The sequence below is a fragment of the Hypanus sabinus genome, chromosome 16 (assembly GCF_030144855.1).
Source record: "Hypanus sabinus isolate sHypSab1 chromosome 16, sHypSab1.hap1, whole genome shotgun sequence".
Classification (NCBI taxonomy): Eukaryota; Metazoa; Chordata; class Chondrichthyes; order Myliobatiformes; family Dasyatidae; genus Hypanus; species Hypanus sabinus.
The window spans coordinates 64,132,725-64,148,167 of record NC_082721.1 but is presented as its reverse complement, the minus strand read 5'-3'; the positions used below and the strand labels follow the sequence as shown (position 1 = coordinate 64,148,167).

At 43.5% G+C, this 15,443-nt stretch overlaps 1 protein-coding gene across 1 annotated transcript in view; it reads right to left on the bottom strand.

Moving 5' to 3' along the window:
* LOC132406382 (podocan-like protein 1) overlaps positions 1–14,953 on the bottom strand; it is a 41,945-nt gene extending 26,992 nt beyond the window's left edge. Inside the window, exons 1-5 of the mRNA XM_059991986.1 lie at positions 14,826–14,953; positions 11,117–11,203; positions 9,520–9,747; positions 8,762–8,855; positions 2,781–2,845 (exon numbers count right to left, since the gene is read on the bottom strand). Of these exons, the coding sequence (XP_059847969.1) occupies positions 2,781–2,845; positions 8,762–8,855; positions 9,520–9,747; positions 11,117–11,161 (432 nt within the window). The 5' untranslated portion in view covers positions 11,162–11,203; positions 14,826–14,953. The remainder of the gene's footprint in view (positions 1–2,780; positions 2,846–8,761; positions 8,856–9,519; positions 9,748–11,116; positions 11,204–14,825) is intronic.
* Positions 14,954–15,443: the final 490 nt, after the last annotated feature.

Here is a 15,443-nt window from a genome sequence, read left to right as displayed (position 1 = left end):
TGGACCGTCATTTGGATTGTTCAACTGGCAGAACTCCAAGTGTACTCCAAGTTCCTGTCTCACACCAGACAAGCATTCGCTTTCCTCCTGACCAAATGAAGGGTCTCAACCCGATACGTTGACTGTCCATTTCCCTCCACAGATGCTGTCTGGCCTGCATCTTCTAGCATCTTTTTTTTTGCTTTATGTATTTACAGATCTTGTATCAGTAAGCTCCTGAACAGACAAATATGTGAAAACTCAGCACCAAAGCCTTATTTTGCTTGATAAAGATTTCTTAAATAAACACCATGATCCTCATTCTCAATTGCTTGCAATTGATGTTATTGTTTTTACTAATGGTTCCAAAGCTAACACTGCAGACAGATTTAGTAAATGACTCGTAAAATCAAGGATGTAATCCACTGCTTAACCATATCCAGAGCTTTGCACAGAACAGTTAAGACCAGAGCTTATCCTGTTTTGCAAGAAGTGCACAGCAGGTCAATCTGAAAAGTGCTCTTCCAGATTACGTCAATGTTCAGCTCGCACTTCAGAGTAATAAACATTTTATGCAGGATGGCTCTCCCTGTAGAGCGCTGAGGCTGTGTCTTCACTTCTTCACGTAATCTGTTGCTCTTAGATTGTTTTGGTTTAATATTGTCTCATGTACTGAGATACAGATCCAGAAGCCAGTTCACATGGGAGGATCAGAGGTGGGGAGAGTCTGTAACTTTAAATTCCTGGATGTTATTACTTTGGAAGACCTGTCCTGGCTTCAGCATGTAAGTGCAATTAAGAAGGAAGCTCGGCAGTTCCTCTGCTTCCTTAGGAATTTGCGGAGGTTCAGCATGACATCTAAAACTTTGACAAACTTCTATAGATGCGTAACACCAAAGTAATTGAATGGAAAATCCTACAAAAAGGAGTGATACGGCCCAGTCCATCACAGGTAAATCCCTCTCCACCATTGAGCACACCTACACGAAACACTGTTGCAGGAAAGCAGCATCAGGAACCCCCACCAACCCAGGACATGAGGACATGCTCTCTTCCTGTTGCTGCGATCAGGAAGAAGGTACAGAAGCCTCAGGACTCACACCACCAGGTTCAGGAACAGTCATTACTCCACAACCATTGACTCTGAACAAAAGGGGATAACTTCACTCTACTTGCCTCATCATTTGAAGTGTTCCTACAACCAATGGACTCATTTTCAAGGACTTCTCATCTCATGTTCTTGATATTTATTGCTTATTTATTAATTATTATTATTATTTCTTCTTTTTGTATTTGCACAGTTTGTTGTCTTCTGCACTCTAGTTGAATTCACCATTTGGGTAGTCTTTCATTGATTCTGTTATGGCTATTATAACCATATAACAATTACAGCACGGAAACAGGCCATCTCGGCCCTTCTAGTCCATGCCGAATGCTTACTCTTACCTAGTCCCACCGACCTGCACTCAGCCCATAACCCTCCATTCCTTTCCTGTCCATATACCTATCCAATTTTTTTTTAAATGACAAAATTGAACCTGCCTGTACCACTTCTACTGGAAGCTCATTCCACACAGCTACCACTCTGTGAGTGAAGAAGTTCCCCCTCGTGTTACCCCTAAACATTTGCCCCTTAACTCTCAACTCATGTCCTCTTGTTTGAATCTCCCCTACTCTAAATGGAAAAAGCCTATCCATGTCAACTCTATCTATCCCCCTCATAATTTTAAATACCTTTATCAAGTTCCCCCTCAACCTTCTACACTCCAAAGAATAAAGACCTAACTTGTTCAACCTTTCTCTGTAACTTAGGTGCTGAAACCCAGGTAACATTCCAGTAAATCTATTCTGTCTATTTTGTTGACATCTTTGCTATAATTCAGTGACCAGAACTGTACACAATACTCCAAATTTGCCCTCACCAATGCCTTGTACAATTTAACATTACATCCCAACTCCTATACTCTGACTTATAAAGGCCAGCATACCAAAAGCTTACTTCACCACCCTATCCACATGAGATTCTACCTTCAGGGAACTATGCACTATTATTCCTAGATCACTCTGTTCTACTGCATTCCTTAATGCCCTACCATTTACCATGTATAATGTATCTATAATATAGATTTATTGAATATGCCCCTAAGAAAATGAATCTCAGAGTTGTACATGGTGACATACAAGGAGGTGATTGATATGTTTGTGGCCTAAGGTAGAAGGAGTCAATTTTAGAAAACCTAGCATATTTATTTTTCAACATAATCCCCTCCTACATTTACAGACTTAGTCCAGTGGTCATGGAGCATACGGATCTTGGACCTCCAGAAAGTGTCCACAGCAGGGATGATTCATAAGCTCGTGGCCTACGGTAAAGGAGATGAGTTATACAGCTCTCGTTACATGCACATGCAGTTCAACTCTTTGAGTGATTATGCAGAAAGTTTGAAGTTAATAACTCATTAGAGTGATTGATAAGTTTGTGGCCTAAGGTAGAAACAGATGAGTTTTTTCAAACTTCCTGCATAATCACTCTATGCCTTCACACTTGCAAGAATCCTGCCATTAACCCTGTATTTTGCCTTCAAATTATTATTTCACAATTTTTCAGGTTTGTCTCCATCTGGTACTTCTCATCCCACTCTGCATCCAGGCAATGTCCCACTGCAACCTGAAACAGCCCTCCAGGCTATCCACAACTTCACCAAACTTCGATCATCTCCTGCTGACCTTGCACACAATTCCTCCCCTCCTTTGATGAAGTGTGACCTTTGCAGCAGTACAGGGAATGTCAGGATGCTCACCTTATTATTGGACAAGTAGAGGTGCTCCAGTTCCCACAGAAACTTGAAAGCCTTGTCTGGTAACCCTGTAAAAACAGTACATCTTGAAAAAGGAGCTGGAGCAGGACATAGCATTCCAGTGTGCTCTGCCTTTGTTTATGGAGTCATACAGCATGGAAACAGGCCCTTTGGCCCAAATGGTCTATGCTGACCAAAATGCCCAATCCAAGGTAGTCCCATTTGACTGCATTTAGCCCCTTTGTTCTAATCCTTTGCAATCCAATGTACCTGTTTCTTAAATTTTGTTATTGTTCCTGCCTCTGATGGCTGATGCAACATACAGACCACCCTCTGTGTAAAAAAAAGTTGCCTCTCAAATTTGAGCACCTTTGTTCTGTCCAATGCAGAAGGCAGTATCCCCTCGTCGTCACCCATTTCAATACGGCTTCCCTTTCCCATATCAACATGTCTGTCCATGGCCTCCTCTGCTCTGCCACAATGAAGCCAAATGCAGGTTGCAAGAGCAACAACTCATATTTCATCTCAGCAGCCTCCAACCTGATAGCATGACCATCGATTTCTCTGACATCTGATAACCAGTTTCCCCTGCTTCCCCCCCCCCCCACTTTGGGTCTTCCCCCATTTTGGTGACCCTCTCATTCCTTCTCCATCCACCATCCCTCCATGAACTGCTAACACCTCCCTCTGTTTCACCACTTCCTTCCCTTTATTCCATTAACCTTTCCATCAGATTCCTCCTTCTTCAGCCTTTTACCTCTTCCACCTATCACCTCCCAGCTTCTCACATCATCCACCTTCCCCCCACCTATCCACCTTACTCCTCACCCGGTCTCACCTACCACCTGCCAGCTCGAACTCCTCCCACCTTCTTATTCTGGCTTCTAACGACTTCCTTTTCAGTCCTGATGAAGGGTCTCAGCCCGAAATGTTGACTGTTTATTTCCATATGTGCTACCTGACTTGTTGAGTTCCTCCAGCACTTTGTGTGTGTTGTTTGTTCAGAATTATCAGCATCTGTAGGATCTCTTGTGTCCTATTAAATCTTCCTCCTCTCACTTTAAAACAATGCCCTCTAGTTCTTGAATCCCCAACACTGGGGAAAAAACTGAGGGCATTCACCCTATCTCTGCCCTCATGATTTAATATACCTCTATAAGATCACCTCTCAGTCTCCAATGTTCTAAGGAATGAAGCCTGCCCAAACTTTCCCTATAACTCAGTCCTCACGTCCTGGCTTACTGAGTAAGAATTTGATTCCATTCTTCCTGCCCAATCCCATTTCCTTAGATTCTCTGAATCAAACTCTCCTGATCGCAGCTTAGTCCTGCTCAGCTCTGAAACATCCCGAGTTCTCTGGGGCAGAGGATTCTAAAGATTTACAACCTCCTGATGTACCCAGTAGCCACCATAGACCATTAAATCTGTGCAGCCTCCTCAAGGATGAGATCAGCTCCACTGAGCACCAGAGTATAGGCACCACCAATTTCATCTGTCCTTTATTACTTGTAATTACAAAGAAAGCACGTCAGCAGCAGTATTTCATTAGGAGCTTAAGGAGATTTGGTACTGTATGTCTCCAAAGACTCTAGCAAATTTCTACAGATGTATCAAAGAGAGCACTCTAACTGGTTGCATCACCACTTGGTATGGAGGGGCCACTGCACAAGGTCACCAAATACAGCGCAGGGTTGTAAACTCAGCCAGCTCCATTGTGGGCCAAGCCTCCCCACCATCCAAAAGTGATGCCTCAAAAAGGTGGAATCCATCATTAAGTACCCACATCACCCAGAACATGCTGTCTTCTCCAGCACCACACAGGAGCCTGAAGACACACACTCATTGTTTTCGGAACAGCTTCTATGCCATCAGATTTCTGAATGAACAATAACCAAACCCATGAACACTACTTAGCTATTTTTGCTCTTGTTGTACTACTTACTATATTTAATTTTTATATATATCACTAGTTGTAATTTATATGTTTTTTTAATATATTGCTCTGCACTGCTGCCACAAAACAACAAATTTCATGGCAGATGCCAATGGTAACAAAGCCGATTCTGGTGGCTCTAGTCCAAGGATGATAAACCTATGGCACGCTTGACCAAGATAGAATGCACAAAAATTTTGTGGGCACGCAGCATGTAGTGCCATCCCCTGATTCCTTAAACCCCACCCATAATGAAATGACACATTATCTTTACTGCTAAATGAAGCAGCAAATTATTTCTCTTACAAATCTAGAGCAGGGGGGTGTTTTCACAGGAAGTGTCTCACACTGACTTGGTGCCAGCTAGTGCTGAAGATGAGGTAGCTGGTTTACAAACTGAAGCAATGTGTAGTGAGGAGAGGCTGTTGACAGGGCGGAGTTGCAGTTAGCACGTCGAATTACAATGTAAATTGCGAACAAAATCAAAAAAGGGTGAATACAGGATCGGAGATGTTGTATTCGAATGTGTGCAGTATACAGAATAAGGTGATGAATTTGCAGCACAGTTACAGATTGGCAGGTATGATGTTGTCGGCTGAATCATGGCTGAATCATGGCTGAAAGATTGTAGCTGGGAGCTTAATGTCAAAGGATATGCATTGTATCAAAAGGATAGGCAGGAAGGTAGAGGGGCCAGTGTTGCTCTGTTGGTTAAAAAATGAAACCAAATCATTAGAAAGAGGTGGCATAGGATCAGAAGGTATTGAATCATTGTGGATATAGTTAAGGAACTGCAACCCAGTTAAGTGTGAGGTGGTTCACTTTGGTAGGTCAAATATGATGGCAGAATATAGTATTAATGGTAAGACTCTTGGCAATGTGGAGGATCAGAGAGATCTTGGGCTCCAAGTCCATAGGACAATCAAAGCTGTTGCACAGGTTGACTCTGTGATTAAGAAAGCATATGGTGCATTGGCCTTCATCAATCGTGGGATTGAGTTTAGGAGTTGAGAGGTAATGTTGCAGCTATATACGACCCTGGTCAGACCCCACTTGGAGTACTGTGCTCAGTTCTGGTCACCTTTGTGGTGAGTGTGTGGAATGAGCTGCCAGTGATCGTGGTGGAGGAGGATACTATAGGGTCTTTTAAGAGACTCCTGGACAGGTACATGGAGCTCAGAAAAATAGAGGACTATGGGTAACCCTAGGTAATAAGACATGTTTGGTATAGCTTTGTGGGCCAAAGGGCCTGTATTGTGCTGTAGGTTTTCTATGATTCTATATTTCTAAGTGTAAAAAGAACCTGATGGGAGTGTGTCTGAACAGTAGTAAGGATGTGGTCTACAAAGTACAATAGGAGATAGGAAATGCATGCCTAATGGGCAATGTTACAATGGTCACGGGGGACTTCAATAGCAGGTAGATTGGGAAAATCAGGTTGGTACTGCATTACAGAAGAGGGGAGTTTCCAGAGTAGCTATGAAATGGAGTTTTAGAGTAGTTCATGGTTGAGCCTACTAGAGGGTCAGCTATTTTGGATATTGTGTTGTGTAATGAACCAGAATTGATTAGCAAGCTTAAGGTAAAAGAACCCTTAGCAGCAAGTGATCATATAATATGATTAAAATCACCCTGAAATTTGAGAAGAAGCTAAAGTCAGATGTAATTTTATTACAGTGGAGTAAAGGCATGATAGAGGAATTGGCCAGAATTGATTGCAAAAGGACACTGGCAGGGATGGTGGCACAGCAGCAATGGCTGGAACTTCTGGAAGTAGTTCAGAAGGTACAGGATATATACATCCCAAAGAGAAAGAAGTATTCTAAAGGCAAGATGATACAATCGTGACTAACAAGAGAGGTCAAAGCCAACATTAAATCCAAAGAGTGGGAATATAATAGAGCAAAAATTAATGTGAAGTTAGGGGTTTGGGAAGCTTTTAAAAACTTTAAAAGGCAACTAAAAAGTCATTAAGAAGGTAAAGATGGAATATGAAAGTAAGCCAGCCCATAATATTAAAGGAGATACCAAAGTTTCTTCAGATACATAACGTGTAAAAGAGAGGCAAGAGTGGATATCAGACCGCTTGAAAACAATGCTGGAGAGATAGTAATGGGGGGGGGGGGGGAACAAGGAAATAGTGGATGAAATGATAAATGTTTTGCACAATCTCTGCTGAGGAAGACACTAGCAGTATGGTGGAAGCTCCAGGTGTTAGGGATTATGAATTGTGTGAAGTTAGTATAACTAGAGAGAAGACTCAATGGCGCTTCACTCCCCACGAAGGAAGAGAGGCAGAAGAAAGTAAACTTCCATTGATGGAATTGATGGCTTTGTTGCTGACTATAAAGATAGGTGGAAAGTCAGGTGGTTTTGAGGAAGCAGAGAGGCTACAGAAGGACTTATACAGATTAAGAGAATTGGCAAAGAAATGACAGATGGAATACTATGTCGGGAAGTGTATAGTCAGGGGAGAAGTGAAAGGGTTGACTATTTTCTATGGCAAGAAAATACAAAAAACTGAGATGCAAAGGGACTTGGGCAAACTTGGTGCAGGATTCCCTAAAGGTTAATTTGCAGTTTGAGTCTGTGGTGAAGAAGGCAAATGCAATGTTAGCATTCGTTTCAGGAAAGCTAGAATATAAAAGCAAGGATGTAATGTTGAGACTTTATGGAGCATTGGTGAGGTCTCACTTGGAATACTGTGAGCAATTTTGGGTCATTTATCTTAGAAAGGATGTGCTGAAACTGGAGAGGGTTCAAAGGAGGTTCACAAAAATGATACCAGTTTTGAATGGCTTGTCATATGAAGAGTGTTTGATGGCTCTGGGCCTGTATTCACTGGAATTCAGAAGAATGAGAACTGAAACCTATTGAATGGTGAAAGGCCTTGATAGAGTGGATGTGGAGAGGACGGTAGGAGAGTCTAAGTGGACTCAATGGACACAGCCTTAGAATAGAGGTGCATCCTTTTAGAATGGAGATAAGGAGGAATTTCCTTACCTGGAGAGTGGTGAATCTCTGGAATTCATTGCCACAGGCAGCTGTGGAGGTCAAGTCTTTATGTACATTTAAGACAGAGGCTGATAAATTCTTGATTGGTCAGGGCATGAAGGGAAACGGGAAGAAGGCAGGAGATTGGGACTGAGAGGAAAAATGGATTAGCCGTGATGAAATGGCGGAGCACGCTTGATGGGCCAAATGGCCTAATTCTGCTCCTATTGCTTATGCTCTTATGGTCTTACGGATGGTTGTGTGAACATGTGACACTGGATGATACATTTTGAAATCCTCGCAGACCTGGACTACACATCAGCATTTGTACAGTAAACAGTTACAGTAACAATACTATTTAGAAATGGTTATTTTTTCAATTGTCTTTTTAAAAGATTAATCTTAATTTTTGAAAAGGTTTTCTAAAATGCTTCATTTATTTCAATTTATTATAATTTTATTAATAATAAAACAGAATACATGTAAATAAGTAACAGGTTTCATACCTTTTTCCTTTAAAAAGTTCATAAATATTGTTACTAATTGATTAAACATTTATAATCTCAAGTTTACCGTAACGCATGAGAGACTTTTTTAGATTATCACCAATGTGGGTACGTGCTCTCATAATGTTTTGCCACTCCTGCTCTGGAGAATACCCATCAGTTCCATTCCCCACCTTATTCCCTCTCACCCTCTTCATGCCCTCTTCTCATTACTGCCTTCGAGGTGGAGCTACAGGAGCCCGAAGACGTGCACTCAGGGTTTTAGGAACAGCTTTTTCCTCTTCTGCCATCTGATTTCTGAACAACCATGAACCCATGAGCACTACCTCACTATACCTCATTGGCAATACTCATCTATTTTTATTATAACTTCTATTAATTAATTATGCCTGCGCTGTATTGCTGCCACAAAACAAAATACATTCAGTGACAATAACCACGGTTCTGATTCTGATTCTGAGACCCCTATAAACTCCACCCTGATTCTCCGACCACCCAACCTCACCTGTGGACCGTAGGTATATCCCCCCCCCTTCCCTTCAGACCCCTACCTCTGGAGAGAAGCTTGTTGTTGTGCAAGCTGAGTGTCCTCAGTTTGGTGAGCTTGGACAGTTCCTCTGTCGGAATCTTTTCCAGCTGGTTATTCTGCAGGGAAAGCAATCATTAGCCCGGTTCATTTCCAACTTGTGGAAAAGCTGCTCCTATATTTTACATTCTTTTTGTCCATTTTTTTTTTCAGATTTTTCCTCACAACGTGAGGTCCCAGGACACTCAGCATGAGGTCAATACTTCTTGGGTGAAACATTATTTTTTAAAACTTTCTCTTCTTTAGAGGTGCAGCATGGTAACAGGCCCTTCTAGTCCCAGGAGCTCGCACTGCCCAGTTGGACCCATGTGACCAAGTAACCTACGCAACGGTACATGTTGGAATGTGGGAGGAAACCGGAGCACCTGGAGGAAATCCAGGCAGTCATGGGGAGTCCTTACAGTCAACAGCAGAATTAGACCCCAAGTCAGTGGTAATAGTGTTATGCTAACCAGCATTGTTTCCTGCATGCTAGGGTTTTCCTGACCTAACAAATTTACTGGACATTGTACAAAACAAGCCCATGATGGAGAAGTGAGCAGATTTGTGGTTCAAGGTATTGTTGGGCAAGGTACATTCTTAAATCTACTGGATTGAGCAGTGCAGTGCTAAAGTTGGGCTTCAACCTCTTTGTTACTGATGCCACCCAGTATCCCTACCCCTGACCTTCTGAAGAACATGGTCTTGAGAGGCTAGTGATCATATGGTCCGTGGGTTTGGTACCTGCAGGGACAAGAGCTGGATGTTAGCAGACAGGTTGCTTGGGAAAAGGCTGAGATCCACACCACTGCAGTCCACCATCTCTTCATTAGTGCAGATGCATCTGGATGGGCAGCGGATCACCCTGTCTCTCGGGGGCACAGGGGGCTCGTCCTCTTCGTGGCTGGACGTGGGAGATGCAGGGGGGATGGTCATCAGGAAGACAAGTGGCAGGGTCACCCATGGTATTATCTGGAAGAGGAAGATCAGAAGTACATGAGAGTGCAGGAAGGGGTACATCTAAGCCCTCTTTATTCCAAAGGCAACCCACCTGTACCTAATAAAGTGGCCACTGAATGTATGTCCATGGTCTTTTGCTGCTGTAGCCCAACCACTTCAACGTTTGATATGTTGTGAGTTCAGAGCTACTCCACTGCACACCACTGTTACAACATGTGTTTATTTGAGTTACTGTCAGCTTGAACCTTGAACAGCTGTGCCAGCAGCTCGGTACTTAAAAGCATGCAGACATGATCAAGTGTTTCATTTGTTGTTCTGACCAAGCATCAGAATGGGGAAGAAATGTGAGCTAAGCAATATTGACTGTAGGATAAATATTGGTGCCAGGGGTCCTTGGGCATCTCAGAAACTGCTGATCTGGGACTTTCACAAACAGAGGTGTCTAGAATTTACAGAGAAAGGCACAAAAAGCAACAAATGAGCAGCAGTTCTGTGAGCAAAAATGCCTTATTGATGAGAGAGTTCAGAAGATAATGGCCAAGATGGCCACCAGGAAGGTGACAGTAACTCAAGTAACCATATATTATAACAGTGGTATGCAGAAGAGCATCTCTGAATGCACAACACATTGAACGTTGAAGTGGATGGGCTACAGCAGCAGAAGACCATGAACATACACTCAGTGGCCATTTTTTTAGGTACAGGAGGTAGGATCAAGGATCAACTTTATTGGGAGGTTCCACTGAGTTTATGAAGAACAAAGTTAGTCCTAGATCCTTGAAGTACTGATAAACAGGAGAAATGTAGTTGGGCACTTGAAGTTGAGGGCCCTGTTTCTCTGTTGTATGCTTCTTTGACTCAAATCTGAACTACCATTTTGATGCCCTGAGCTCGTGGTGGGTGTGGAATGAGTTCCTGTATTGTGTGCAGTCGGAGACAATTAGAATTCTCTCCACTGCGCCTGTTTCTCCCAGAGAGACTGGAGCTGGGATCCCCTTCCAATTTGGAGCACTATGGATTTTCTGAGTGGTTTTGTGGTGGGAAGCAAAGCTGCCACATTTCTGTCTATATGGGAAGAAGGTGGTGAAGGGAGTCCGTGGATTCACTTCTACGGGTACAGGGAGCTGGCAGGAGGCAATGAATGGACCTCTCAAAGAACTGAACACTGAAATCATCTCTCCCTTAATCAGGAGCATTGCTGCCTCCCACCTCCTTCCCTCCTTCCAGGAATGTCATCAGCATCAACATTACTGCAGCATTTCTCTGGATGTGCTGATAGAATAGAGAAAATTTACAACTGATTTAAGAAATAGATCTCTCCCGTCACACTAATGCGAGCGGTAGTCAACAGAGGCACTGAAGAGCCAGAAACTTCCCTTACCCTGCTGTGTTTGCCAAAGACCAGCTGTCCGAGTAATGAATCCATGGGTCTCAGAGAGAGCGGCTCCTGGGACTGTGGGGATATTCCCTGGGAGAGAGAGAGAAAAAAGTCAGTCTCTCTCTCTCTCTCTCTCTTTTCCCCTCTCTCTCTCCTCCCCTCCCCTCCCCTCCCACCCTGCACTCTCTCTCTCTCTCCGCCCCCCCCTCCCTCTGTTAAAAGACAAAATCAACAGACCAAGAGTCAGCAGACTTTTTTACAAATGTACAATCACTGGGCACCACTGACTTATCCTAAAATGGATTTATTTTAGAGATTATAAGGATTTAGGATCATTCCATTGCCAGAATATTCAGTCAACTTCACTATATGAGAATGTATACAAAGACATCCACCCACATGTACAGTACTCGCACACAGATGTACATGCACATGCACACACGTTTACTCACATGTATGCACACAGGTTTACTTACATGTATGCACACACACATGTTTACTCACACGTGTGCACACATATACACCTGTGTTCGTCACAGACATTGGGGCTGAGGGGCCAGTTCCTGTGCTGTACTTTGCTGTGTTCTATTAGTAAAGTAGACATGACAAAGGAGGGTAGGAAGAGCCGCCGAGGGAAGAAAGGGGAGAAATGCCAAGTGGTATGTATCCTGCTTTAACCTGTGATGAAGTGATTAGATGGGGAACTGAGAGGTCCACTGCCTCATTGCTCCATGGGTCCAGGATCGATTCTGACCTCTGGTGTTGTCCATGTGGAGTTTATGTATCCCCTCTGAAATGGTGTGGGTCCCCTCTAGTTAATCCGGTTTCTGGATCCCAGGCATGCATGCATTGGTGGGTTAATTAGCTGCTGTAATTGCCCCTAGTAATGGGCAGACCGTGTTGGGGGTTGTGGGGAATATGCTGAGGATAGGTCATAGGGAAAAATGCAGGAGAAGTGGGATTTCTCTGTAGCACAATAGTCTAGTATGGACTAGATGGACTGAATGGTCTCCTGTGTTGGGAGAAGATTTAAAATATGGATGTTCTGATGAATTAAAACAATTTGTGCAACTTCCAACCTCTGTCCACTTTTGGATGAAAAGGAAATCTTCCCCGGACAACCGCCTAAACTCTCTTTAATTTAGGATTGAGACAGTTTACGTGCAGGAACGCCAAGTCCCACCAAGCCAGATCCAGTTGTCTTGGGCCACTTAAGTACAGTGACATGGAGGTTATCTGTACATGAGCTCAGGGAGCCTCCCTGCCACAGCAAGCTGTGTCCACCCCTGCCTCTCCCAACAAACCAACCAGATGCTGGCTGGTGTCCAACATCCACCTCAGATAAAGAGGCTTTGTTCTCAGTCTTGTAAGTCATTTTCTAATGTCCTACACCATGTAGAAATACAGGAAGGGTATTAATAAGGTTGAAAGAGTGCAGAGAAGGTTTACAAGGATGTTGCCGGGACTTGAGAAACTTGAGTTACAGAGAAAGGTTGAATAGATTAGGACTTTATTCCCTGGAGCGTAGAAGATGAGGGGAGATTTGATAGAGGTGTATAAAATTATGATGGGTATAGATAGAGTGAATGCAAGCAGGCTTTTTCCACTGAGGCTAGCAGAGAAAAAAAGCAGAGGACATCGGTTAAGGGTGAGGGGGGGAAAGTTTAAAAGGAACATTGGGGGGGGGGGCTTCTTCACACAGAGAGTGGTGGGAGTGTGGAATGAGCTGCCAGATGAAGTGGTAAATGTGGGCTCACTTTTAACATTTAAGAAAACCTTGGACAGGTACATGGATGAGAGGGGTATGAAGGGATATGGTCCAGGTGCAGGTCAGTGGGACTAGGCAGAAAAATGGTTTGGCACAGCCAAGAAGGGCCAGAAGGCCTGTTTCTGTGCTGTAATGTTCTATGGTTCTATGTAGATGACTTAGGGGTACACTCCTTGACTGACAGGAATTCACTGCTGTAGGCAATGGAAAGGAGGATATTTTAACATCTTTGTCCCTTTATTGGGTGTTTGTGATGGGACAGTGTAGATGGAGCTTCACTCTGTATCTAACCAACACTGTCTCTGTTTTGGGAGTGTGATGGGACAGTGTAGAGGGAGCTTCACTCTCAATCTAACCCATAATTTTCCTATTGTGGGAGTGTACAGCAGAGCAGTGTAGCGGGAGAATCAATTTTCATCTAACCTAAACTGCCCCTGCCCCGGGAGTGAGTGATGGGACAGATTGAAGGTGTTTCAGTCTCTGTCTAACCCATGTTGTCCCTGCCCTGGGAGTGAGAGATGGGACAGGTTGAAGGGGTTTCACTCTCTGTCTAACCCATGTTATCCCTGCCCAGGGAGTGAGTGATGGGACAGGTTGAAGGGGTTTCATTCTCTGTATAACCAATGTTGTCCCTGCCCTGGGAGTGAGTGATGGGACAGGTTGAAGAGGTTTCACTCTCTGTCTAACCTAAACTGCCCCTGCCCTGGGAGTGAGTGATGGGACAGGTTGAAGGAGTTTCACTCTCTGTCTAACCCATGTTGTCCCTGCCCTGGGAGTGAGTGATGGGACAGGTTGAAGAGGTTTCACTCTCTGTCTAACCTAAACTGCCCCTGCCCTGGGAGTGAGTGATGGGACAGGTTGAAGGAGTTTCACTCTCTGTCTAACCCATGTTGTCCCTGCCCTGGGACTGAGTGATGGGACAGGTTGAAGGGGTTTCACTCTCTGTCTAACTTAAACTGCCCCTGCCCTGGGAGTGAGTGATGGGACAGGTTGAAGGGGTTTCACTCTCTGTATAACCCATGTTGTCCCTGCCCTGGGACTGAGTGATGGGACAGGTTGAAGGGGTTTCACTCTCTGTATAACCCATGTTGTCCCTGCCCTGGGAGTGAGTGATGGGACAGGTTGAAGGTGTAGAAGGAAATATTCCTGCGTATCTAACACCTGGCAACTGATATGTCATCTTTTTGTATTAAATATTGTCAGAGTATGCAGAGGAGTGGTTGAAAATGAGACTGAAATCTCTTTTATGGGAAATTTGGATGATGTGGAGGATGATGCAGAATTATGCCAGAAAGGTCAAGAACATGGAGCTGTTTTCAGTTCTCTCACACAGAGCCTGCACAGAGATCAGTGGCCTCCTTCCAAGGGTCACACTGGAATTTAAATGTGACCACTTTTGGGAGACCGTATTTAACCACAGGCATATAAGACATAATAAAACACATAAATGCACGGAGATTGTCAAATACTCTTCCAAAGAATGAGTTTTCACGTTCAGGCAGCGTTTTGAAGGATTTTGATCAGATTTTCAGCAAGATTAAACAACTGTAGTGCAGTTGGCTGGTGAGATTTGCTGCAATACCAAAAAAGATATTCCTGTCGCATCGCAAATAATCTACGTAACTTTCAAATTCCTCAGTGAAACACTGTGTGTGCTTGGTCTGTTTCAGTTGCTGTGCCTCACACACTGAAATTTCAATTGGGTACTGCAGTGGTGAGTGAAGATAAACCCAGTGTTAAGATAGTGATAATTGTTATCTTATCTAACTGTCCTATGTAATAAGGTCATGGACATATACAGCCTGGAAATAAGCCCTTCAGCCCATCTGGTCCATGCCTATCAAGATTCCCATCTAAGCTGGTTCCATTTGCCCATGTTTGGCCCATATCCCTCTAAACCTCTCCTATCCATCTACCTGTCCAAGTAACTTGGAAATAATGTACCTGTTTCGATCACACCCTCTGGCAGCTCATTGCATATGTCGATCACCCTCTGGGTCAAAAAGTAAAAGTTCAAAGTAAATTTATCATCAAAGTATTTATTTGTCACCATATACCACCCTGAGGCTCATTTACCTGAAGGCATTTAAAGGAAAATAAGAACTACAATAGAATTTATGAAAAACTATAACAAAGACTGACAAAAACCAATGAGCAAAAGAAGATGAATTGTGGAATTAATAAAAAAAAAGTAAATAAATAATATTCAGTTGTAGAGTCCTTGAAAGTGAGTCTATAGGTTGTGGAGTCATGAAGGGCCATCCCTCAGTTTCCTATTAAATCTCTCCCCTCTTGCCTTAAACCTGTGACCTCGAGTTCTTCATTCCACAACACTGAGAAGAAAAGGCTGTGTCTTAATGCAATGCAGGAAGCCATGACAGTATGCATATTAATAAAATATAAGCACAGAAGCTTATGCAGATGTGGAGATTCAGAGCAACACACACACACACACAATACTGGAGGATCTCAGCAGGTCAGGCAGCATCTATGGAAATGAATAAACAGTCAACGTTCTTCAGGACTGGAAAGGAAGGGGGGGAAATGCTACAATAAAAAGGC